The 26525-nt window shown below is 39.9% G+C and overlaps 1 protein-coding gene across 1 annotated transcript in view; it reads left to right on the top strand.

Annotated features, from left to right (window-relative positions):
* Positions 1–26525, top strand: part of LOC126365894 (U1 small nuclear ribonucleoprotein 70 kDa) — a 68328-nt gene that overhangs the window by 35628 nt on the left and 6175 nt on the right. Inside the window, exons 5-8 of the mRNA XM_050008613.1 lie at positions 18964–19045; positions 24330–24431; positions 25938–26169; positions 26246–26482. Of these exons, the coding sequence (XP_049864570.1) occupies positions 18964–19045; positions 24330–24431; positions 25938–26169; positions 26246–26482 (653 nt within the window). The remainder of the gene's footprint in view (positions 1–18963; positions 19046–24329; positions 24432–25937; positions 26170–26245; positions 26483–26525) is intronic.

The following is a 26525-nucleotide window of genomic DNA, read 5'->3' as shown; positions in this document are numbered from 1 at the left end:
TGGGGAAGTGACAAGATGAGAAGTGGCGCAGTCTTGTTTCAGGCAGTATCCCACCCCAATCCCAGGAGTTACTTGCTTGTGATCGGTTGGGTGATATTCCTGTTTCTGTCACTCCCTGTAAAAGCCTCAACATGGTCCAGGGGATGATTTTCCATCGTGACCTCCTCTTGCAGTCTGACGAAGAGCTCCATGCCAATTTAGAACGGCAGGGTGTTCATTTCATCCTGCAGCCACTGTACTAGATGGCCTTTCTGCAACTAATGTAATCTCGTAATAACTTGCTGCATTACAGAATTCCAAATGTCAAGATTGTGGATGTCTACTGTATCCAGATACTCCCTGTGTGCCTCCTCTCACTTGTGTCAACTGTGGAGAGCAGCACTCCCCTGCTCATCACAGTACTTGAAGAGGAGTGGAAAATTGTGGAGTAGAAGACTGTGGACTGGTTGGCATACCAAGAGGCTAAAAGTAAATTTGAACAATTACACTTTGTTCGGTTGACATCCACATATGCTGGTCACAAGTACCAGTCGTACCACACTCTGTGCCACAAACAGTGGGCCCTCTGGGCCTCCGGAATACATCTGCCCCTTTGGTGGTAGGGGAAAATATCCTTTCGGTGCTCCCAAGGTACCTACTTCGGGAGCAGGGGCCCCCCAAACACAGGGGACATCAGTCCCCTCCACAGCCAGAGAAGCAACAGCTTCCTCTGGCTCCTGTCGTGTGGAAAGGGTCCCTTGGGACCCTCTCTCCCAAAGTCTCTACTAATGCCACAGCGGACACTCGCAAGTGGCTAAAGAAGCCAAAAGCTGCTGGGTGAAGAGCTTCATGGTCTTCCTCCATTCCTGAAGCTAATTCGGGGAAGTCCTCCAAGCAAGCCACTAAAGAGAAGCGAGAGGCCAAGCAAACCAAGAAGACTGCCAAGAAACAGGACCCTCCGGTAGACCCAGCACCACCACCACCACCACCACCACCACTCCACACCAATCCTGCACTTGCAGATGTGGAGGAGATCTGTCCCCCCCCCCCCCCCCCCCTCCGAGGAGCTGGATTTCACTGATGCGTCATCCACAATAGGAAGGGATACAGACAATTGGTGGCAGCAGGTGATCCTGAGGCATAACCTGCCTCCCTGTATGCTTCATGCCTTCCCAGCCACACAGTGTCATCATCCAGTGGAGTTGCTGCGGTTTTTTCCACTACCTGGCTGAACTACGGCAACTGTTAAGCTTTACGCCTGCTTTTTGCATTGCCCTCCAGGAAACCTGGTACTTGGCAATGAGGACCCCTGCCATTCACAGCTGTAGGCGATAATACAAGAACCGTAGTGACTTAATATTGTCAGGTGGAGTTTGTGTCTGTCCTGAACTCAGTATGCAGTGAACCTATGCACCTTCAAACACCTCTTGAAGCTGTGGCAGTCAGGATAAGGATTTCGCAGGAAATAACTGACTGCCATGTATATCTTCCTCCAGATGGTGCAGTACCCCTGAACACATTGGCTGCACTGGTTCATCAACTACCTAAACCTTTCCTACTTTTGGGATATTTAACACACACAACCCCTTGTGGTGTGCCACTGTGCTTACTGGCTGAGTTAGGGATGTCGAAACTTTCCGGTCTCAATTCAATCTCTACCTCTTAAATACTGGGACCTCCACACATTTAAATGTGGCTCATGGCACTTACTTGGCCATTGATTTATCCCTCTGCAGCCCAGGACTTCCATCTGTCCACTGGAGAGCCCACAATGGCGTGTGTGGTGGTGACCACTTTCCCATTTTCTTGTCACTCCCCTAGTGCCATTCCCTTGAACGTCTACCAAGATGAGCTTTAAACAAGGCAGACTGGGAAGCTTTCACTGCTGAATCTTCCCCTCATGGTGCCATCACTGTTGTCATTGATCAAGTCACTAGAACGATCATTTCTGCAGCAGAAAATGCGATCCATTGTTTAGGGTGCCCCCAGCAAAGGTCAGTACCTTGGTGGGTGCCAGAAATCGCTGAGGCCATTAGTGTCGGCGAGCTCTATAGCAACATAAGAGGCATCCTTCCCTAGAGTACTTAATAACTTTTAAATGGCTCTGTGCCCGCATTCACCAGTTTATAAAAAGGTGGAAACAGGTGTGTTGGGATAGGTACGTCTCAACCATTTGGTGCCATAGGTCACCTTCCTAAGTCTGGATTAAGATCAGATGTCTCTTTGGGTACCAGACCCTTCCATTTGTTAATGGAATTAACATCAGTGGCGTGTTATCTACCGACGCAAATGCAATTGCCGAGCGCTTTGCTGAGCAATATGCTCGAGCCTCTGCTTCACAGAATTATCCCCCAGAATTTTGCACCCTCAAACGGTAGGTGGAAAGGAAAGCCCTGTCGTTCGCTGAACATCAGTGAACCCTATAATGCTCTGTTTACAGAGTGGGAGCTCCTTAGTGTCCTTGCACATTGCCCCGACACAGCTCATGCGTCAGATTGGATCCACAGTCAGATGATTAAACATCTCTCGTCTGTTTACAAGAGACATCCCCTTGCCATCTTCAACCAGATCTGGTGTAATGGTGTCTTTCCATCGCAATGGCAGGAGAGCACCATCTTTCCAGTGCTCAAACCTAGTGAAAACCAGCTTGATGTGGATAGCTATGGGCCCATCAGCCTCACAAACATTCTTTTTTAAGCTGTTAGATAGTATGGTAAGTGAGCAGTTGTATTGGCTTCCTGGAGTCACGTAGCCTAATGGCTCCATGCCAGGGCGGTTTCCGCCAGAGTCACTTTACCATTGGTAATCTAGTTCCCTAGAGTCTGCCATTCGAATAGCCTATTCCAGATGTCAACACCCAGTTGCTGTCTCTTTATTTACGAAAAGCTTACAACATGACCTGGCAACATCATATTCTTGCCACATTATATGAGTGGAGTCTCTAGGGCCCGCTACAGATTTTTATCCAGAATTTCCTATCGCACTGTACTTTCCATGTTAGAGTTGGTGCCTCCCGTAGTTCCCCTCCCCCCTCCTGACATCCAGGAGAATGGGGTCCTGCAGGTCTTTGTATTGAGTGTATCTATATTTTTAGTGTCCAGTAACGGTCTAGCAGCAGCTGTCGGGCTGTCGATCTCACCTTCACTGTATGCAGACGACTTCTGCATTTCATACTACTCCTCCAGTATTGGTGTTGCCGAACAGTGCCTACAGGGAGCCATCCACAATGTGCAGTCATGGGCTCTAGCCCACGGCTTCCAGTTTTCACCCGTGAAGTCGTGTGTCATGCACTTCCTCCGGTGTCGTACTGTTCATCCGGAGCTGGAACTTTACCTTAATGATGATGATCCACTCATTTTAGTGGAGACATATCGATTCTTAAGACTGGTTTTCGATGCCCGATTGACGTGGCTTCCTCATTTTTGTCAGTTGAAGTGGAAGTGCTGGCAGCACCTCAATGCCCTCCACTGCCTGAGCGACATCAACTGGGGTGCAGATCGCTCTATGCTGCTGCAGCTCTTTAGGGCCCTTTTTCAATCTCGCTTTGACTATGGGACTGTGGTGTATGGTTCGGCGGCACCCTCAGCATTGCGTTTACTTGACCCAGTGCACCACTGTGGCGTTAGACTGGCAACTGGAGCTTTTAGGACAAGTGTTTTGACCAGCATCCTGGTGGAGGCTGGAGGCCCTCCATTGAAGGTTAGGTGTGCACAACTGCTCTCCAGCTATGTTGCACACATTCATAGTTCTCCTGGGCATCTGAATTACCATCTCCTTTTCCCATCCACGGCGGTTCATCTCCTGCATCGGAGGCCCAGGTTAGGGCTAAAGATTGCGGTTCATGTCTCATCTCTTTCTGAACTGGAGTCCTTGCCTTTACCACCTATACCCGAGGTCCATCCACATACACCTCCATGGTGTACTTCAAGGCCGAAGCTTTGCCTGGACCTTTTACATGGTACTAAGGACTCGTTTAACCCCTCAGTTCTCTCCTGTCATTTCCTCTCAATTCTTGACATGTGCCAGGACCATGAAGTGGTTTACACTGATGGGTTGATGGCCGATGGTCACGTTGGCTTCACATATGTTCATGGAGGACATATTGAACAGCACTCGTTGCCAGATGACTGCAGAGCTGGCGGCCATTTCTCGTGCTCTTGAGCAACCTACATGCTATAAACTAGTGCTACCCCCACCATCCTTTGTTAGTGACCATACAGGAGTCCATCTATGCCCTGGAATGGTCCAGTCGTTTCGTGGTGTTTTTATGGACCCCAGGACATGTCTGAATCCCAAGAAATGAACTTGCTGACAGGCTGGACAAACAGGCTACACAGAAACCGCTTCTGGAGATCGGCATCCCTGTAACTGACCTGCGATCATTATTACGCCACAAGGTTTTTCAGCTTTGGGAGATGTAATTTCATAATCTTAGTACGCGCAACAAGTTGCATGCCCTTAAGGAGACTACGAATGTGTGGAACACCTCCATGTGGGCCTCACGCAAGGACTCTGTTGTTCTCTGCCAGCTCCGCATTGACAACACGTGGCTAACACATGGCTACCTCCTCTGTCATGAGACCCACCTTGGTGTCACTGTAGCTCACATATGACTGTTGTCCACATCCTGTTAGGCTGCCCACTCTCTGCCTCTCTGCGGTGGACTTTTAACCTTCCCTGCACCGTACCTTCAGTGTTGCCTACTATACCTCATCAGCAGATTCAGTTCTATGTTTTATTTGTGAGTGAGATTTTTATCGTACCATCTAAGGATGGACATCTAACCTTCTCTCCGAGGTCGCCACCCTCCCTCCATTTTAATTCTGTTGCACTTTCTTTGCATTTGTCTGTCTTGGTGGTTGTCTCTTCCCTACATGTGTTCATCTCACCTTGTCTTTTTGGGGTGGACTTTTAATGTGTTGCAGAATGACTGGCTCATACTCTTTTATTATTGTGATCAGTCAGCCCAGATCATATGCTCTGTGGTTTTAATACCTTCTTCCAGTTTTCCTTGTAGTGTATTGCAGACTCTTGAAGACAGGTGTAAACTATCCTGAGAAAGTCTGTTAATAAAGTTTCAAGAACTGGCTTTAAGTGATTACTCTAGGAATACACAATACTCTATGTACTGCTGACATAGGAGTCATGAGGATAAGATTAGAATAATTGCTACATGCATAGAGGCGTTCAATCATTCTTCCTTCCCATGCTCCATATGTGAATGGAACAGGAAGAAACCCTGGTAATTGGTACAGTCAGATGTATCTTCTGCCATGCACCTCACGGTTTCCAGAGTATAGATGTAGATTAGTGTGCAAGCTGTAAAATACGCTGCATTATAATAATGTAGTTCAATGTTCAGTTTGGGGGGGGGGGGGAGATAGGCTTTTGAGACTTTGACATTTTCTTACAAATAAAGTACCAGATACTGAAGACATCCCTCTTGTCAAGCCTGTTGGTATAGATCCATTCACTGTAATGCTTTAATTTTAATTCTGTTACTAACCTTAGTAATTTATTGTTAGAATTCATATCTTGGAATGCAATTTTATGCTGTCATTTGCAGGAAAAGGAAAGCTTGCTTTAAATTTTACATGCATTGACAGAAAATGTAAGCTTTCTAATATTTTAGAACCTTCTAGGATTGTAAAGGACTTCAATTTCGTTTGCAATTTCCGTGACCTTTACTTAGGGTTTCTGTGTTATTGAGGCCATTATTTATTTCAACACATCATTGTAGACTGATTCTTTCGCCTTGTTACAGTGTGTGCTCTGTGCTCTTCTTGGATGGTTAAAACTATTTTACTGGAACTCAAAGCTAGATCCTTTATTTTCATAAGTAATGTTCCTACCAACTGAGTTATCCAGGCATGGTTTGCAACCAACCCTCACAACTTCACTTCTGTCAGGAAGTTGCATGTACAGTCTTTGGAATGAAATGCGCTTGGGGTGCAGGCATTGTAAGGACTGAGGGTTTTGTGGTTGTCGTTATTGGCTGCTTGTCTTGACAACAGCTATTGAAATAACCACATTGCTTTATCTTTATGCAGCACTCCTCCTCCAAAAGTATGCCTGTCCAGCTGGAAATTATCTCAACGGCAAATTTCTCAAAAATTAAAGTATGGCTTCTTTTTCACTTACATGTTACACTTTCATTACCATCCATACAGTCCATGTTAGTTAACTATTGTGTAAAACTTTACGAAGCTGGCAGTACAGTTTGGTTCTTTTCATTTGCACTCTGTATGTCAACAATTGTGTGTTTCATTTAACAAGTAATGTCGTCGTAATCATCACGCCCTGTGAGGTAAGGTGGTTCACAGTGAATCTCTTATGTGGGTCAGTGTTAACATGGAATAACTGACATAGCAGGTGTGTGAGTGCAGGAACACAGATGCCCGTTGCCCTGCCTTGCAGATAAGCTGCATCCACCCTCGCTTTCATGACATCAGCGAAAGGACAGAAAACTTTCCCACACAATATACCCCCAAAATCAGAAACTTACTTACTAAGAACACCAACCTGTGTCAGGTGGGGGGGGAGAGAGAGAGAGAGAGAGAGAGAGAGAGAGAGAGAGAGAGAGAGATGAATCACCTTTGAAGTGATAGGTTATACCTTATCTTAGACATACGTCCTGGTTGCTGGCCAGCTGCTGCAGAAACCAGCTGTCATCCACTCAAAAGTGCCAATGAAACAAGGAATTAACAGCTGATCCCAAACGAAAGACATATCCTTCAATAATGGGCAGTGTGAACAGATAACAGTTGGTGTGTATAGTTGGAGCCATGAACAGTGGTAGTTTAGGCTCGTTCTGCGCAACTGATGTGACGTCATCCTCGGACAGCCAGTGAACATTCAGTAGTTTTCTCAATACTCTGCTTATGAACATCTGGGTCAGTGTAAGTGTTAAATGTATTTGTGGCAGTTATTTGTTGAATTTTTATTCAGTTTGTTGTGATTTATCATGGCTGATGGTGGTGGAAAGCGACTAATTTTCCATAACAAAGTGAGAAATAATTTATAGGACACACTTTCATCAAGCACAAAGCAGAAAATGGTGGATCTATCATAGATGTTGCCAGATCTCTGGAACGCACAGAAGAAATGAGTGGCTTCAGCTTAAGAAATGTTCTGTGGATTGCAAGTGAAGGTAATTTATCTGTCCAGACAAGTGGATGCCAAGTTATCAGATAGCCAGGGAAACATCAGTGATGAGAAGGATATCACAAACTCAGACAATTTTAACAGAGATGTTCTAAGAAGAGTTGGACTAAATATGTGAAATACAGGCAAATTACACATTGTTAAAATTATGTTGAAATGTGTGAAACTAAATTTTAAAGGCAGTGGTACTTCAATGTCAAGAATACTGAGACATTGGATTCAAATATGTAAATACAAATGACAGACAAAAGTTTTTAGTGCAGCATTGTGATATCGCTGCTTCAAGGGTGCAGTTTGTTAGACGTATTCTTGAAATAAGGAAATTTGGCAGTCGGAACACTGTCTACTTGGACAAACATGGATAAACCATAATCATAAGGTAAGCATGTTGAAAACTGAGTGATGGTTTGGGTGGTTTTAGAGTACCAGTTGGTAAAAGGGGGACAAGTAATTGTTCTTCATAGTGGTTCTACATCCAGATTCATTCCAGAAAGCAAATTAGTGTTCCGGGCAAAAAAGGGCAATTCAGATGATTATCATTCTGAAATGAACTCTGACAAATTTACATTGTGATTTAGGAAACAATTTCTGCTTTACTTGTCTGCAAACTCAGCAGTTGTTGCGGACAATGCAAGTTACTACTCAGTTGTTGTTAAGACTCCCAAAACTAGAAAAGAATAACAGATACCATGCTGTGGCTTGCAAGTAAGATGATTCTGCACACTGCCAGTCACTCAGGCTGAATCATTAAATTATGCAGGGCTTCATGAATCTCATGTGAAAGCATACGAAATTGATTGTATTGCACAGGAATATGGACATAGTTTAAAGTTTTCCACTACATCGTCTGATAAAGCTCATATGGGCACAAGTAAAAGGATACGTCTCAGAACAAAACACAACATTTAAAATTGTGCGCGCGCGCGCACACACACACACACACACACACACACACACACACACACACACACACACACAGCACTTGACATCATAACAACTTCAGCATGGGCTGAATGTGTTAGACATGTGGAATGACTATTGCAGGAGGACATGGAGAGGGAAATTTTAATTAATACGCTTAATCCCATCATCACTCAATGACCAGATGAAACAGACTGCAGCAGTGTAGATTATGACGGTCACAGTGACTGAAAATAACCATAAGCAAACCACACATAAAATATTCGTGTTGTCTTTTCTTTTTCTATAACTTCTCTTCCTCAATTGCAGTTTTACCAGTAATATTGAGATACATTCTGTTTTTTGTGACTGTAATAAGTCTTATTTATACTGGCTGCTTATTGATTTATTTTGAAGCACCTTCAGTGGACAGTATTTTGGCTTCTTGACTGCCACTTGATTACCTGTTGTAGTTTTGTGCATCACTGCAGCCGTAATAACACTCAATAAATTTTAGTCTTTGTTTTTATGAGTCTGCAATTACATTCTATTCTTTATAAACTTTGTTTAATCGAGGTGCTTTAAAAAGAAAAAAGAAATGCGCCTTTTATAAAGGAAACATTAGTCACAGTTGCAAAAATGGAAAATTTTCTAACATTGCATACAATATTTTTGTGGTATTAAAATTATTTCGTGCAGAATGTTGTATAACGTGTAATTTGTGGTAGACTGTTGGTGTTAGAACTAATTCAGCACTGCACATGACAGCAATTTTTGGTGTTTTACAAAAATAATTATCTGTAAACTATTTGTCATTGGACACAAGCATTCGTATTTCCCTGTACTCAGATGCTTGGAGCAAAGCATTCCACCTTATTGTGCCAGACAACATTGCATGTCTCATTCCTTTCAATCTATCTCCCAGTGGTGTTCGTGTGGTTGTGGGAGCTTAACACACTGACAAATTGTAACAAACTGAATAAAATTTCACCGAAAAACTTCCTCCGCTGTCTGCTACCTGTTAAACGCAAGGTCACAAACTGTTTGCCATCTACATCTCTATGCATATACCGCTTCTATTGTTCGCAACCGCCAATGCTGCAGGTCCCGTTTGTGCCTCTATACTGTGCGCATCTGTGCAGCACACTATTGTTCATGGAAAGAAAAGTGTTTTTACACTACGGACTCCCCTGCAGGGAGATTTCCAGTGCAGCTGAAATTTTTGTGAACAGTGGAGAAGCCTTCTGATTACAGTATCAGAAAAACAACCAACAAAATTGAGTTTCAAAAGTTATACCTGATGCACTTATTCACCTAATACTGTGCCATAAAGTTGTAGATTCCCCTGTTTATCAAACAAGTGTCAACAAAATGCTTTTCTGGGTGAAAAGGCACTTCAAACCAGGTTTGATGGCATCTTTAACTCTGAACAAGTAGGTTTCTAAAAGTGTAGAATGGAACTACCAGAGCATTGTCAGACTTTCAGATAATGTAATAGTTGCACTCTTATGTTTACTCAGATAATGTCTTCTTTCTTCCTTTCTTACGTTTTTGTGGTGGTGATGAGTAAACAAATGGAAAAATATTGTTAAAATGCTAATACTGTGCTAATGTACTAATGAAAATAAATTAAAATTTAAGATATCATTATGACAAAGGTCTGTTTAAATAAAACAAAGTATCTGTAACACGAGAGTGCCTAAATCGGTACGCATTAGTAAAATGTTATGCACTTTAGACTTTGAAGCAGTCTGTTTATGTGCTGTCGTAACATACTGAATTAGAATAGAAATCTGGCAGTAGGGGGGGTACACACAGAAAGAAGCCCAGCTAAGAAATTCAGTGTCACAGTTTCATAAATAAAATTGTGGTCACAAAAACTAAAAATTGCGTAGGCTGGCACAAAAGGCATTATGAAGTCTGTACTATAACAAATTTGCCGGTAATGTGCTGGGCACTGGAAGTAGCAATAGGATCTATGATTCATAGGTTTCTTTTTAAGATTTCCTTATTGGTTTCAGACATGGTTGATAAAAGCACTGTCATGAAATATTAGGTGGGTGCATAAGTTTGTAATGTTTTTGTTTTGCAATTTGGTATACCTGTTGGTATGGGTTTATTGATTGTCATTTTTTATTTATAGGTCACTGTTGCTATTTTACATGTTGTCATTTGGAGATAGTGGAGCTGTAGATGCTAGAAAACAGAATGTCAAGTGGAGAAATCTGAACATTTCTGGCGTATTCTTCTGTTTGAGTTTAATAGAGGAGTAACAACAGTGGAGGCAGCCAGAAACATTTGCGCCACGTTTGGGGGATAATGCCATCGGATAGAGGATGGCAAGAAAATGGTTCTATTTTAGTTAGGATAATTTTGGCATTAATGACTCTCAATGTTTAGGAAGCCTCTCAGAGATTTGATGATCGTTCACACATATTAATCTGCAGTGGTCCATGTTAGCATACCTGAGAACTGGCAGATGTGATGAACTGTGATGATGCAACCATCGAGCGAAATTTGTGTACAGTGGGGAAAGTTCAAAAATTGGGTGTGTAGGTACCAAAAATTAGCAGGTGCCCATTTATTCATCTCTGCTTACTCTTCATTTGGTCATGTATGACAATATCGTACATATCGAGTACAATTAATGGTTTCAGGTAATGTTACCTGTATGCTAACATAAGGAAAAGAAGTGTTTGAGCCCAAACAAAGCAGCAACTTCCCGTACAAAGACCTGCATGCATCCACAAATGGTAATGTTGTGCATCTGTCTACTAAAAATTAAATCCACAAGGTGTAACTATCAATTGACTTTTATTATCAACAGCTGAGACGTTTTGCAAACAGTCCCAGAATAACCACCAAGAAGACTATGTGAACTGGTGCTATTGCACAATGATGCCCACCTGCCTTCTGGTAGACTGATGAACTATTCAGGATTTCGTTTGGGAAGTCGTACTGCGCCCACCTTATTTACGCCATCTTATGTCCTCAGATTTTCACCTTTTCCACTATCGAACAATCTTCAAGAAACTTCCTTTGTGGCTGAAAATATGCACCGAATGTGGCTCAACAAGTTCTTCACCTCAACCTTGTGATTTCTAGTCACAAAATTGAAAAATTACCAGTGTTCACGCCATTGTAAATCATGAAGGATAATATGAGAAGGAAAGTAGCTACCCATCTTATAGTGGACATGATGAGTCACAGATAAGCACATCGAAAAGACACTCGCAATAATAGTGTTCGGCTGTTAAGGCCTTAGTCAACGACACACACACACACACACACAGACACACACACACACACACACACACACACACACACACACACACACAAAAGTGACTGCAGTCTCAGGCAGCTGAAACCACAATGCGAACAGCAGCACCGCACCAGTGCATGGTGGAAGCAGTGATTTGGAGGGTTAAGGAGGCTGCTGTGGAGAGGGAGATGGATAGTATGGTGTGCGTGGCAGGCAATGAAGTGCTGCATGTTAGATGAAGGGAAAAGGAGAGAAATAAAGACTGGGTGTGGTGGTGGAATGACAGCTGTGTAGTTTTGGAATGGGAACAGGGAAGGGGCTGAATAGGTGAGGACATTGACTAGAAGACTGGGGCCAGAAGGGTTAGGGGAATGTAGGATATATTGCAGGGAAAGTTGCCACCTGTGGAATTCAGAAAAGCATATATATGGCACAGGCCGTGAAGCAGCCATTGAAAGGAAGGGTATCATGTTTGGCACTTTGCCTTCAAAGGAGAAGTAATTGTTGGTCAGGATGTAGTTGGTCATAGTGACTAGGAAGTAAGTTGTTGGTTTGGAATCTGCCGGTCATTGGGAAACGTAGTGTTCAGTAGTGTTAAGGCCATGGGCATTAGGAGTGTTTTATCGTATTGTATGTTAACCAGATACCTAGAAACGACAGATAGGCTCCGTCCCCGATGCAGCCACAGTGGTCCACTACCCCATGACGACTCCCGCAGTCCACTTCACCCCTCTGCCGCCCCACACTGAACCCAGGGTAACCCTTACGTTAGTGATAGAGTAATGGTGGTGTACACGTACGTGGAGAACTTGTTTGCGCAGAAATTGCCGACATAGTATAACTGAGGCGGAATAAGGGGAACCAGCCTACATTTGCCGAGGCAGATAGATAACCACCTAAAAACCATCCACAGACTGGCTGCTTCACCGGACCTCGACACACATCCGCCGGGCAGATTAGTGCCGGGGACCAGGCACCCTTTCCCGCCCGGAAAGCAGTATGTTAGACTGCACGGCCAATTGGGTGGGCTTTTATTAGGAATGTTACTGTGAAGGAAGGTGGCATCAATAGTGATGAGCAGGGTGCCATGCGGTAAAGGGACAGTAACTGTGGAGAGTCAGTAGAGGAAATGGTTGGTATCTTTTGTATAGGATGATAGGTTCCGTGTAATCGGTTGAACGTGTTGGTCTACGAGAGCAGAGATTATCTCCGTGGGGGCACAGTAACCAGCAACAATGGGGCATCCTGGGTGGTTAGCTTGATGGACTTCAGGAAGCATGTAGAAGGAAGGAATGCATGAAGTGGTAGAGGTGAATAGAAAGGTGGATTCCAGGGAGAGGTACTGGGATGGACCTAAGGGTTTGAGTAGCTCCTGGAGATCGTTCTACATTTCTGGAACTAGGTCACTGTTGCAAGATTTGTAGATAGAAGTATCTGACAGCTGGTGGAGTCCTACTACCAGGTAATTGTGGTGGTTCAAAACAGTGGTGGAGCCATTTTCCACAGGTAGGATTATAAGGTCAGGATCAGTTTTTAGGTGGTGGGTTGTGGTTCTTTCTGCAGATGTAAGGTTGGTTTGCATGTTGAGGGATTTGGGAAACGATGGTGAGGCGAGGTTCAAGGTTAAGAAATACTGGGAAGTTAACAGGGTGTGGTTTGGGAGCAATGGGATTGGATCATGGTTGTATGGAGGGGTGAACTGAGTTAGGCAAGGTTCAATATTGGTCTTTGGTTGAGTCTGATTGGTAGGGCTGGTGGCCAAAAGTGTTTCCACTGTAGGTGCTGGGAAAAGGAGAGGTGGTCTGTAACAAATCCTGCATGATTGTATTTGGAGATGAGGTGAGGCCTTTGGAAAGGATATTTCTGTGGTGCTAAGACTTCTGGAGGAAAGGTTCACGACTTTCTTGTGGGTCTGATTAGGTTCTGGATTGTGTGTGGTGATGGGAGAGAGTTTTGTAGGGTGTGATGAGTGTAGTAGGTCTGCTAGAAAGGGTTTGTCTGGTATGAGTGGACGTGTGGGGGGTTTGGAGGTTCTTGTAGAGGTGGTGGACAGTGGTACTCTAAGGTGGGGAGTAAGAGGAGAGCAGGCTGGAGAGCTTTTCAACTTGTCATTGTGCATGTTGCTAAAGTTCCTGCAAGGGGAGAGATTAAATATGTTATTGGCTCCAGAAATTTGGGATTACATAGCAGGAGAATTTTAGGGATGGAGAGAAGGTACTGCAAGGAGGTTTGGGCTTTGTGGATATGGTTTTGCAGAACTATGTTGGTGAGGGCTAAGGATTTATCAGAATCTGAACAGGTGGAGGTCATTGTGGAAGGAAGGATGGTGGCCAGAGATGGGTAATTTGATGGTAAGGCCATTAAGGGGATTCCATGAGCCAAGCCACAATGCAGGAACAGTATGTGGGAGAGAGATCTGGCTAGCAACTCTCTGATTTCAGCTTGATTCCCCCTTTTGCATCCATTTAATCCTTGCATTCTCACACGTATTCGTATTTTTGCAAAAAAGTTTGGATGTAATTCTACATTATTTACATTATTTTTTCGCATTTTTCCACCACCATGTATTCTTGCTCCTTCCATTTGTGTCAATACAGAAAACGCTCCTTATCCATAGCCAGAATTTCTTAACCTCGAACCTTGCCTCACCATCATTCCCCATATCCCTCAACATGCAAACTAACCTTACATCCACAGAAAGAACTGCAGTCCACCATCTAAAAACTGATCCTGACAAGGATTACCCAGCAGAAGGACTCTGCCAGCTGTCAGTTACTTCCACCTACAAACCTTGCCTCAGTGACCCCAATCCAGTAATCCAGCAAGATCTCCAGTCAGTACTCAAATCCTTCGGCTCATCACAGAACCTCTCCCCGAAGTCCATCTCTCTGCTCACCCTTACCACTCCCTGTGCTCCTACCTTCTACATGCTTCTTAAAGTCCATAATGTAACCACCCAGGACACCCCATTGTGGGTGGTAACTGTGCCCCCACTGAGAGAATCTCTGCTCTTGCAGACCAACACCTTCAACCGATTACACGGAACCTAGCCTCCTATAAAGAAACCTACCATTTCCTCCACCAACTCTCAAAGTTCCTGCCCCTGTACCACACGGTGTCCTGCTTGTCACTACCGATGCCACCTCCCTTTACACTAACATCCCATACCACTATTGAACACTAACTTTCCTAATTCCCGACGGAATCCAAACCACCCACCTCTTGATGAGTCGGCTTGACCAACTATATAGTCACTCACAATTACTTCTCCATCGAAGGCACGCTGCCAAACAAGATATTCTCCATTTCAGTGACTGCTTCACAGTCTGTACCATATGGATCCTTCACACCACCACCACCACCACCAGCTTTTCTGAATTCCGCAGGTGAGAACTTTCCCTCCAGTACAACGTATGTTCCCGTAACCCTCTTGGCCTCGTGTGTAAGAAGTGCATGTGCGTGTCTTAGTCTATTGCTGCCAAAGTCCTTAGTGGCAGAGATCTTTGTGACAGTCTTTTGTTGTGCCTTTCTGAGACTTGGCATCTCCACTATATGGTGAGTGGTCACTTTCCTTTTCCTACTGTTGTTACATTCCAAATGGAAAATATTATGTATAAAGAACTTTTCTTGGCAAAGCATCAGCAGCAGTTGTATTACCAACTTGGGTGCTTAGTGAATGGGGTAGTGTTAAGATGTATAATGGCCTTCAATGATGTTAGTGGTGGTTCATGTCATGGCATATTCCTGTTCTGATAATGGTTTTCATACTTTACAGGTAGTGATTATTTTGATACTGTGAATGCAATTATTTTGTCATGAATAATTGTCTACAGGAGCAGAGAGAAATTTTGGCTTTAGCTGTGAACTGTCAGTTCTGGCAAATTGACTTAAGCTGCAGTCATCATTTGGCTTTCTTGGAAGTATACATTTAACTGTAACAAGACATTCTATAAACTGACAAACAAAAAGTTAAAGATCTATGACGGGCATTAAAGTGAAAACAGAGCATATGGAAAGAAAATGGATTGTGTATTTAAAGTATCTGCTGTAACTTTTAATACATTTATATCACTGACATCAGTGCCTTCATAGGAAAATGTTTACAGTTGCCTACAGAACTGTGATTGTATCCAGGCATGCACCTCTTTTCCAGAGAAAATAGATTACCATGAATGTCTAGGGCTCCATATTTTTGATGCCCTGTGGAAAGAAATCCAGGGTCATGGATTTGCTGTGGACAAAGAAGTGCATGCCGGAATATATTATTTGTGCTGTAGGCAACTACTAACATTTTACTACCAAGACATTGATATCTTATGTCAGTGGCATAAATGTATTGATAGTCATGGTGATTTATTTTTAAATAATAAACAGTTGCTTACTTTTCCCATGTCTATTTTTCTTTTGACTTCCCCTTGTGTGTAACGTCCATAATTATACACCTGTTTGCATGTTACTTCCTGAGCAATTGCAAAGAAAAGTTCCGTCACACGTTTACAATGGAATACTGGAAGAAAATATTTAAAATTGTTTTGTGTAGCTGCAACATTCACTTATACTGCAGTATAGTCAAAAACCTACTTTCAGATCATACCTGCTATTTTTCATAAAATAGGTAAGTACTGTAAACAATAGTACTGAACACAGCTTGCGTCATCCTTTATCTTGGTTGTAATCATTACTGACACTGTTATGCATCTCCTTTTGTAAACAATGTTTTTACATGTTAAATGACAGACTAAATATTGCTCAAGCCATCTCCTTCACCACTGGTGGCAAAAAAATTTCATGATCAGTTTAAAAACAATGTCTTTGATGTGGCATGAATTTGAATAATCTGATAACGTAGTCCTCACTCCATGAGCTGAGCTGCTAATTATACAAAATGGCAACAGAATTCATTGTTGCATTTACACTCGTTCAGCAGATAATTATAGAACAATATTGTCTGCTGCGAGTCACTAAACAGATGCTATATATTATTGTTAGATGAATGTCGACGATGTATGCTGGATACTTCCATCTAATTTAGATAGAATATTCTGAATGCAAGACAGTGAGTTATAAAATTTTATTTTACAACTGCAAGGTGGTTATTTTATGATTGAATTATAATTTGTCACCTTTCATTTTGTGAGGAATCTGCCTCTTTCTGCCTTGTCCACTTGCAGGTAAAGTGGGTATAAATCTGTATCTAGTGTTGTAATTTGAGATGTCCACAGTGGTGTCTACTTCTCCTGTCATTCTTGATTTGGAAATTCATTATTTTTTTATTTTATGAAGTCCCTCTACAGATGTTAGTTTTGCAGTTAATGTTGTGTTGTTGCCTTTCCATGTGTGTTCCAGAGTGGACTGATGACTTTCAAGTGAAAATGTATTGTCACCTCTTCAATTTTTGTTGCTTTGGATTAGAACATGCAGTAATCCTATACCCAACATGTGTACCTAGTTGATTGAATGCAAATGTCAGACTTCATGTGTCAGTTATTAAGACTTTTTGAAAGTTGATAATTTTTCTTGAAACAAGAACATCCTTGTCTGACGACATGTCAGATAACATTAACCCCACACACGTTACAAATGTTTATAGAGTTCCTCCTGCTATGTGTACCTCTCCATTAAACCCAATATGTGTTGCAAATGTCTTACTTTTTAGACTTCAGGCTACTTTGTAATGCTTAAACAACTTTCATATGACAGAAGTATGCTGAATCCAATACACAACTGCATATAAATAGTAAAACTTCAAATAAGAAAATAGTGCTCCATAAATAATCATAGCAACCTACACATCTAGTGTAACTGCATGGTTTTCATTCAGTTCATTGAATTGATTTAGTGTAGAAAATAAGAAACAATATTATGTTAACTGTAAAACAGCAGAAATGTGCCTAAGTGCACTGCAACTATCTGCTCAGATGGCAAGGTCACAAGGCTTCTGGTGGTTGCTATAGAGCAAGGAAACTCAAATAGAGCTTAGTGTTCCTGTCTGGATGCAGACCCATTTCCTTCATGGAGTTTTAATGTTACTTGTGGGTTAGAAAGTGAAGCTGATCATCATTGTAATTCCAACTGATTGATAACCTTAGCAGACAGCTAGAAACTGTTTTAAAAAAATGGTAAGGTTGATTTAAACATAAGGCTGTTCCTACATTGCACAATGTTTGCTGCTATGCCATGCGCAGAAGAAAACACTTACTATATACGTAGCGGTATAATACTGTGTTGCCAGGTCGTGCAGACTGCCAGACTTAAAATTTTGAGCGAACAACTGAGATTTTGTCTCTGGCTGGTGGCGAAGTTTTGAGATACTGCATCTCTAACACAAATTCATACTTGTCCGGTGACATGGTAGAGTTCTTTAGACACATTTTCTATTCCCTTGGACACCTTCACTTGCTGTCGTTTCGTTAAAACAAAACTTGTTAGCCTTACTTCATGTAACTTCCTGTGCAGATCAAAGTATGTAATAATTCTGCCTCAGAAACTGCAGTCACCTCCTACACTGAGGTGACAAGTCATGGGATACCTCCTAATATAATGTCAACCTCCTTGTGTGTGCACAACTTGGTTTTTGTGCCTTACAGCTTCCTGGATGTTCATCTTCACAAATCTTACTATGAGCATTTCATGTTAAATGTACAGAAGTCAGATTCACTCTTTCATTGTCTTCACATTTACTGATACTATTTGCCATGAAGATTAGCTTGTTGGTAATGTATTAATATGGGTTTCTCAGCACAGATCTGTAAGCTGCACAGACCGATCGGTTTCACATAATTTCATAGTGGCAGAGATAAAGAAACAAACTTAAATCGTGGCAAACACAAATGTTCACATATTGAATGATGGACAAGGATTAACCCCTATTTTGTGTGTGATGTCTATATAAAGATGTGCATTGTACAGAAATGACAATGTTAAAGCAAGAAGCAATTACATTTCAGATATCGTAAGTCAGTAACAGTAATAAATATGAAAACAGATCAGGCAGTGAAGTTGTCTTGATTTAACTAATCAGAAAATGGCAGAATAATGGCTACTGTTGTATCATCTGGAAGTTATGGAATTTTCATGCTAAGAATTTTCTTGAAAATTGTGTAATTTGAATATTTAATAAACTCACATGTTTTAGGAAAGTTACATATTTTTGTAACCCTAAAATTGATAGCCACAAAATTATATTGGTAGGCTTGTAACATAATCTCATTTTAAGATTCCAGTATTTTGGATAACAATTGTGATTACTGTTAACTTTTGAAGTAAACAGTTTTCAGAAGTTAAACATTTGTTTTCAAATAAGTTTTCTTATTTTGAAACTGTTATTAATGTCAAATTTTAAGAGTGCAAGGCTTGTAAGAATCATACATTTCAGAATAATTCTTTAAATAAAATATTCCAGTATAATGATATTAGTTGTAGATCTGAAAATAATCCCCAAATAAAGCAGTTTAGTGAAATGCAGTTCGAGTAAGAATTTAGCAATTGTATGTAATCATGGTACATGCATTTTGTAGAAAGTAAACTGAAGCCACTTTGCAGGTGAAATTGTAGCAAGTAGAGATGTTCTGCCTTGCTATGTCTGTCAGATACTTTGTCATTAAATCTGAGTCAGTTCAAAGTCTTACACCTAAATTATTTTCTTTTTTACTTTTCAGATTGTGGTTGTACACAATAAAGTGAATGGGAAGCCAAGAGGATATGCCTTCATAGAGTATGAACATGAGCGAGATATGCATTGTGAGTAAGAAAGTGATAATACATGACTTAAAGATTTAAAATATAAACTCAGTGTTCAGTGTTGAGGTGTCATTAATTCTTGCACTGTGCTGCAGAAGTTTGATTTATATTTCTATGGTATTTGCATACCTTGTTGAGACTTTCTTCATTGCTTAAACTGTACCTAACATGTAGGAGACTGGGGGCTGACTCATATTAAGCTGCAGGTACATAGAGGTTAAATGTTACAACCCTCATGTAAATATATGTTGAATCCCCATATTTCCTCTTTATCCATGTCCATGTTCTGTAATTTGTGAGCATATAAATATGCTCTTTTTAGGGGAGGGAATCAGTTATTTCATATTTTGTGTTAACGCCAGCTGAAGACCTTAAAGATATATTAATACCACTTTTTATCTTGTTCTTGATACAGCATGGCGGGCAGCTGGCAACTAGTGCCCCCCATTTGTGTGCAAAATCCAAACATTGCTGGCTAAAATAGGTTTGTATGTGTGGTAAGACCCAACATACAAAGGAGGTGTAAAGAAGTTATTGTTATGTCTTGGAAGAAAAAAGGAGCTTCCCTCTTAACGTTTTATGATCATCACACTATGGTTTTATTGTGATGAATAATTCCAAAGGTTTTTAATCCATTTTGATATTTTCACATAATTTTATAGGAATAGTAACTTGGCATTTGTATTCTCTTGACCTAGAGAAATTATGGATAGAATATTCCCTTTGCTTAAAAACTCTAGATTTGCTTTAGTGAAATATAAATTGTTCAGGTGAGTGAAAACAATGAAGAAAAATATGCTGGGCAAAAAAGCCAGATTTGTGAATGCATATTAAATTTATACCCAGAAGTTTCTTACTTGAAGGTCTTGGTCCTGCAGTTCTCTGAATAAGAGAAACTATTGGAAATTGTCAGTAATGGTAAAGTTAATTAGGAAGAAATGGTCATAAATTGATTTCAGTATACTGATGTTTCAGAGTTTCACAAGATTTGCTGCTGTTAATGACAACCCATTAATACACTGGGTACGGTTTATCATAGTATTGTGATGGAGGTTTTCTTGAAATTTTTTGTCACACTGCATAGTTGTATGGGATGTACTGCTGGAAGGAACTGTCACCACCATGTTTCTTGATAAAAATCAAGAACTTACATAACTACTTAACAGTTGTAAAGGCAGTAAGTAAATTGCTGCCTGAACTTTGTCGTTCAAAGTTTTATGAGTGTAAAATTTTTGTTTTTGTGTGACGGGAGAAAAAAAATCCTAACTAAAAATTGCTGTTAATTGCAGTAATTATTAAAGTTAAAAGGTTTAAATATTGGGCTGGTGGCAAAAACTGATTTAGCAAAATTTAGGAATCTTCATTTATCTCTGTTTAAACAATTAAAATTCGTTTTATAACAGATTTATATTCTGTATGTTTCCCTAAGCAGGTATGTTACAGCTGAGTTTGAAAGTTGTTGCGTTTTCTTTGAAATGCACAACAAATTTGACAAAACTATAAGACTGGGTTCTCCCTTGGCTGGCAATAATGAGATGGGGGGGGGGGATTTGATATACTTTATTGATGATGTAAGAAAAGTTAATCATTTCGGGATTTCCAGTTTTCTTAATAAACAGTATTTGATGGGTAGCATCACAAATTCTTGCTTAATATAGTACAGTGTTGAGATTTTTTCTGTCGGTATGTAATGTATACTTGTAAATCTCCAGTGAACATAAGTGAAAGATCGAATAGAATAATTATACTAGTGACTTCTTACCCTGTAGAGTATGGCAAAAATTCACAGGAGCATTATTTAATTGAATTGATTAAACATTCAGGTTGGTGATTTCAGTGTTAAAGATCTTCAGTTTAGCATCTTAATTTTGTGTGTTAAACATATCCATCATTATGTAACAAAATAGTCTGAACAGCAAGTTCTTTGAAATGTTATCCCCATTGGTGAATCACACTGTTGCTTGTGCATGAGAACTAAAAAATACTCAATCTCACAGGCATTGAGAGAAAACTGTGAAACCAAGAAAAACAATCTATATATTTTAAGTCCTCCAAATGGAGGAATCAACCAGGATGAAGGACACGGGGGAAGACTGACTGGCATGTTAATAGGTACACGGAGAGTTGTTTCTACTAAAATATTAAAGCCATTACATGCTGAAGTGAGGCTACCACCAGTCTGGTTAATGGAATTCTTGCTAATGGAGGAAAAAATAAAAATCAGTGAACAAGGTAACAAAACATGGCCCAAATTGCAGTAGACATAGCAAAACGTGTAAAATGAGATACTTGAAGAAAAACTAAATATGATTCAGAAAAATTCTATTTGTAAATTTTGTGGTGAGTATGGAGGTAGAGGTTGGCTGACAAAATGGGCAAGAGTCCATACAAACAGCTAATAGAAAAGAATATCCAGCAGCAAGTACTTCGTTCGTACACCTTTAGAGCCAATGCGTAAGTAGTCTATATGCCTGAAGTAGAAATGAATAATGAATCTAGTCTGGCGAGTTTCTCTACTTTCCTACTGGAGAATGAAGAATTGTGCTAATTCTTTTTGTTTTGTGATTTGTTTCTATATATATTCCTAATGGAAAACCGTATACCACAAAAAAGCATTTAGTTTCAGATTTAAATTAGTTAATCTTGCATAGTGTTCCAATGTCATGTCATATGTGCTTTTCAAGTTTCCTGGAAGCAGTATTTTGCATTTGATTGTTTCTTCAAATTGCTTGTAATATCATGTGATTATGTTAGCAGAGTTCTCACACTGCATTTGTGTTTCATATCTTCAGACTGTTTGAATCATTGTATATTCCATAAAAATTCAAGACTAATGGAGGTTGATAGGAATAGAGAAAGATCTCTCATTAGGCTCATCCATTCTTTCAATTAAGTCTTTATTTGAAATATCTGCCACTGATATTATCTTTGATTGAAACAACCAATAAGTTTGCCGCTCAGACTATGTAGGGCCCAGCATAGTGTGTAGTACTAGCTTGTTTTAAACTGTATGTTGTAGTTTAGTCAGATTGAACATAATCTTGAGGTGTTACATGGACATTCCAAAATAAAAAATTTTCACTTTGGTGGACACAAGTCGTGTAGCATCAGGATCATTGCAGGCACTATAAACACAGAGAAAAGTGCTATCGGATTGAAATTTATGTTCATTTTTCTTAGTATGATTTCTTACCCCATCACAGGAAAATTTAGTATGGGACAAACGCAATAACAACTTGCTTTATTTTAGTAATTTTGGATGTTACGCAGTAGGCAAGAAATTCATTAGGTACAAACCGCTGTTGCATATTTTCCTATGGTCAATTATCTAAAAGTCCCATTACTTTACAGCAATTGAATGAAATGAGCTCTTCTGTGTTTTTGTTAAACTGATCTCACCTTTCCCCAATGGTAGTTACCTGTCGATGTGTAGTTTCTTTCTTTTGTTTTCTATTATTGAACCATGGTAGAACTTCAAAAAAATATGCAATGTATTCAGCATTAGGAAAAGGATAATCGCTACTCATCATAAAATGGCACATTGAGGTACAGACAGGTGCAATGAGGCACACATTTAGAGTTTGGCCAAAGCCTTCTTCAGAAGCAGCACACACTCGCGCACGCACATGCACACAACTTGCATGTGCACACATTCATACAAGCAAGCACGCAACACACTCCAGACTGCCACCTCTGGCATTTCAGACCAGACCAAACCACCCGAGATGGCAGTCACGTGTATGTAAGTTGTGCGTGCTTGTATGAATGTGTTTTTTCTTTCCTGAAGAAGGTTTTGGCTGAAAGCCAAAAGTGTAACAGTCCTTTCGTTGTGCTTGTCTGCAACTCAACATGTCATTCTGTGGTGAGTAGCATTCTATCCTTTTTCAAATAATGTTGATATTCCAAGCTGGAGTTTACATTATTTGAAGATGTAGTGTAAATTCGACAACAGTGCATATAACTCTGTGCCTTTTGTTCTTTTAATAAAAAGCTCAAGTTTTAAAATTATTTAGTGGAACTTGTCAGCCATGTCATGCTACACAGAACTCTCTTACTTCTCATTTATATTGTCATGCAACTCGTCATCTTTGCACATTGGTTGAATAAAATGAGCCATCTTATGTGTCTGCACAGTTGGACTCATTTTTAACGTAGTGTATTGAAGCAAAACAAATTGGACACTAAGAGTATAAAATTATTATTAATTGCTCGTTACCTGAAACTTACAGGTAACAGTAGCTGCATGTTTTTCCATTGTATAGGATAAAAATGCCTATCAGGCATCTCATTACTAAATCTTTTTCAAACTAATCCAGATAACACTAGAAATGGCTATTCAAGGTTTATCCTGATAACACCCAACACTTCAGCTTTGTATGTAGAGATATGTTGTAAAATACATTTTCAGTACACTAGCTCAGGAATATTACATAAGTGTTATTTGAGGGGTATAATTTTATAAATGCGCGGGTTAACGTAAGTAAATAGCGCACCAGGTAATAATGGGAACCTGAAAGGATGAAGATTTCATCACATGTTCCATCTTTCTCTTGAGAAACTTCCTATACAAGCATAAAGATTCGAAATTTTCACGTTGCGTAAGTAATGTGTGGTAGGTATGAACCGTTCTTTTAATTTTCAAGGTACTTAGTAAAACTATCTATAAAATTAAACTCATTGCATGTAAATGCATTCAGTTCTTTTTTGTCTTTACTGCAGTTTAACTTCCGAATATGCAAGACTACAGATGTAAAGTATTAAAGTGTGTTGAATCAAAGCTCGCCATCAGAGGACTGAAATGGGTGGGTATTCCAAAATTATTAAACATAAATATTTATGATCTAGTTTACATTCATTTATCAGTGGGTGGGTAAATGCATCTTTGACACAACAGTTGGCTCCAAATAGCCCATACATATGTATCCAGAATTTCACACAAGGCAGAATTTCTTTTCCTGGATAATTATTCATCTAAAAGAAAAAGTAATATTTTCTACACACAACATAATTGACATTATTTACTATCCCATAAGCAGGTAAGAAAGGTTAGCCTAATCTTTGTGTGCATTTGTCTCTTGTTTCTAAATAGTACAGTCTTATACTGACGAAATTTTTCTTCACAAGTAACGTCCCCTAAAGGACAATGGTCAATAAATATTTATTGAACGTTTAGACTAATATAGTATGTAACCTTTCTCCCATGTTATGTAACACTGATGTCAGTATGGGACTGTACTGGAACTTGTTACCAAATTTTTGTTTCATGGTGAAAATAACTTTACAGCTGCATATAAACATGCTGACGGTAAGAAGATAGATGGAAGAAGAGTGCTGGTGGATGTTGAAAGAGCCCGAACCGTAAAAGGCTGGCTACCCAGACGATTAGGTGAGTTCCTATATAGATTAGAGTTACATGCTGGAATTACTGACCTAAGATTTGATCACAATGGAAAATACATTACTGCATGGTGCCTGCCTGGTGACCATTTGGAGCACTCCTATAATACTTTGTAGAATTGCTATATGTGTAATTTGACTGACGCTCCTCGAAATTGCTCATTAACACTTCGGAGAGCAGTTACTTAGAATAATATTCATCCTACGAAACCGTCCATTTACTGGCATGTGTGTAATTGATTTATCTTCTAGAGTAATACGTACTAAAAATGCCGAGCTTAAAGATTTATTCTTCGTATTTACTTTATTATGTCCATAGATCACAAATTTTAAAATTTTGACAGAAAGTGTAATATCTTCCACAGAAAGTGCAAGGTGAGCTATTGAGCAATTTCTTCCTCTTCAGCTTCCAAAATTTCTTGCTCACTCAACAAACTTGCAACATTTGTTGCAGAATTATGGCAAACTTTGAAACATAAAGAATACATAGACAAAATTACATCCATGTGATCATATTCGCTAAGCTGTTTGTGACAGCAGCTATTACATTCGCTAATATCTCTTTCAAAATAATAATAAAAATTAATAGAACGCAGCACTAGTAAAGGGGCAGGTAATGAGATGTCTGTACATTATTGTTGTATGAAATGAATTCACGTTTTGGACAATAAGTGGCTCGTGCAGAAAATTGTGGCCCAACTTACACTTGGGCAAGATTTCTTTAACACAATGTTGTGACCCCCATCTGTGCTCAGGATTTGTCTGCAATGTGTTAACTGAATATCTTGATTTTTGTTGGAGGAAAAGCAAAAATCACAATTTTTGTATCAAAATTACATTTTGCTTAAATTTGACATAACTTAAAATAAATTGTACAAGTTGTTCAGTAGACTTGTTCATAGACAGATGAATAGATGATGAAATAAGAATCATGTTTTACTTTGGAGCCATTGTTTTAAACTTCAATTTGAGATTATTATAAACAAAGTAACTTCATTTTCAAATTATATTCAAACCTACGTTTTTGCATATTATTTTGTCATCAGTAGCAGTCTTTTTCCCTGAACAGTTAGCAAAGTAGTTACAGCTTGTTTTTAATCTATGGAAAACTGGGTGAAAAATGCAGTAGAGATGTGTGGTATTTTGACCATAAATTATAAACATTTTCATAAAACACCAATGAAGCCACTCAGGTGCATTGTTACAAAATTAGTAGTGACCATAAGAATTTTCATTGTTTTTGTAGTAAAAGCAGCCATTATGGAGAGCCTTTCATTTAATCACAAGTTCTAAAATTTATGGTAAGACCATTAGATTATACCTATCAGTTGCGGAATAGTAAAATGTAAATGCAGTTACAGTGTTTATCAGACAACTCAGTGCATGCCATCTCAACTGTTTATGGATTATTGTAGTTGATTGTGTATATTTGACTGAATTAGCATTGTGAGTAAAAGTATGTTTATGTAAAAATATCCTAAAACTTTTATTTTAGGTGGTGGCTTAGGTGGAACTCGCCGAGGTGGACCTGATGTTAACATTAAACATTCAGGACGAGAAGACAATGAAAGGGAAAGAGAAAGGTACAGGCTTGAAAGAGAGAGAGAATCTGCAAGAGGTAATATTGACAGAGATCGCGATAGAGATAGAATTGAAAGAGAGAGGAGGAGGTCTCGTAGTAGGGAGAGGGAGAGGTTGGATCGAGATAAGAGAAGGAAATCCCGAAGGTAATACTTGCTATCTGAAAAAATGGAAATTGTTTACATAAAGAATGGTTTGTTTATTGGTTATTTGGTTTTTCAGCCGTTCACGTGACCGGAAACGTAGACGAAGTCGTGATAGAGTGAAGGAGAAAGATCCAGATATTGAAGAAATTGACAGAGATGAACGATCGAGGGACGAGAGACCTCGAGACAGAGATAGGGACAGGGATCGTGACCGCAAGAGAAGACGGTCACGTTCAAGGGACCGAGAACGTGATCGTGATCGTGATAGGAAGAGGGATAAGAGAGAGAGAGATCGTGGAGAACGACCAGAAAGGTAAGCAGTACACATTTTCCTGAATATGAAAGCAATTATGTGC

The sequence above is a fragment of the Schistocerca gregaria genome, chromosome 4 (assembly GCF_023897955.1).
Source record: "Schistocerca gregaria isolate iqSchGreg1 chromosome 4, iqSchGreg1.2, whole genome shotgun sequence".
In the NCBI taxonomy this organism is placed as follows: Eukaryota; Metazoa; Arthropoda; class Insecta; order Orthoptera; family Acrididae; genus Schistocerca; species Schistocerca gregaria.
This window is presented reverse-complemented; position numbering and strand designations above follow the sequence as displayed.